The following is a 279-nucleotide window of genomic DNA, read 5'->3' on the forward strand; positions in this document are numbered from 1 at the left end:
ACTGAAGCACCTCGACCCTCCACCTTGAAAGCAGCCTCCCCAACACTCACCCTCACGCCATGAGTACTCGATCTCGTCCTCGAAGTTCCTGCCAGAGGACCCATACGTGTGGCCTATAGTGTGGGCGTGGGCGTGTGTGTGGGCGGCGACATCCCTCACGCCCTGACTCCACGACCGCCTCCAGTTCCGAGGTCGCCATCGCTTGGAGCGCTGGCGCATCCGTACCCTGTTCGAGAGGGACAAAAAGAGGACATGATAGGAATGTAAACAAAACTATGA

The 279-nt window shown here is 58.1% G+C and overlaps 1 protein-coding gene across 1 annotated transcript in view; it reads right to left on the reverse strand.

Moving 5' to 3' along the window:
* LOC119589482 (rho guanine nucleotide exchange factor 5-like) overlaps positions 1–279 on the reverse strand; it is a gene marked incomplete in the record, with an annotated part of 97,997 nt that overhangs the window by 78,797 nt on the left and 18,921 nt on the right. The window contains 1 exon segment of the mRNA XM_037938082.1: positions 51–226. Coding sequence (XP_037794010.1) covers positions 51–226 — 176 coding nt within the window.

The sequence above is a fragment of the Penaeus monodon genome, chromosome 25 (genome assembly GCF_015228065.2).
Source record: "Penaeus monodon isolate SGIC_2016 chromosome 25, NSTDA_Pmon_1, whole genome shotgun sequence".
NCBI lineage: Eukaryota > Metazoa > Arthropoda > Malacostraca > Decapoda > Penaeidae > Penaeus > Penaeus monodon.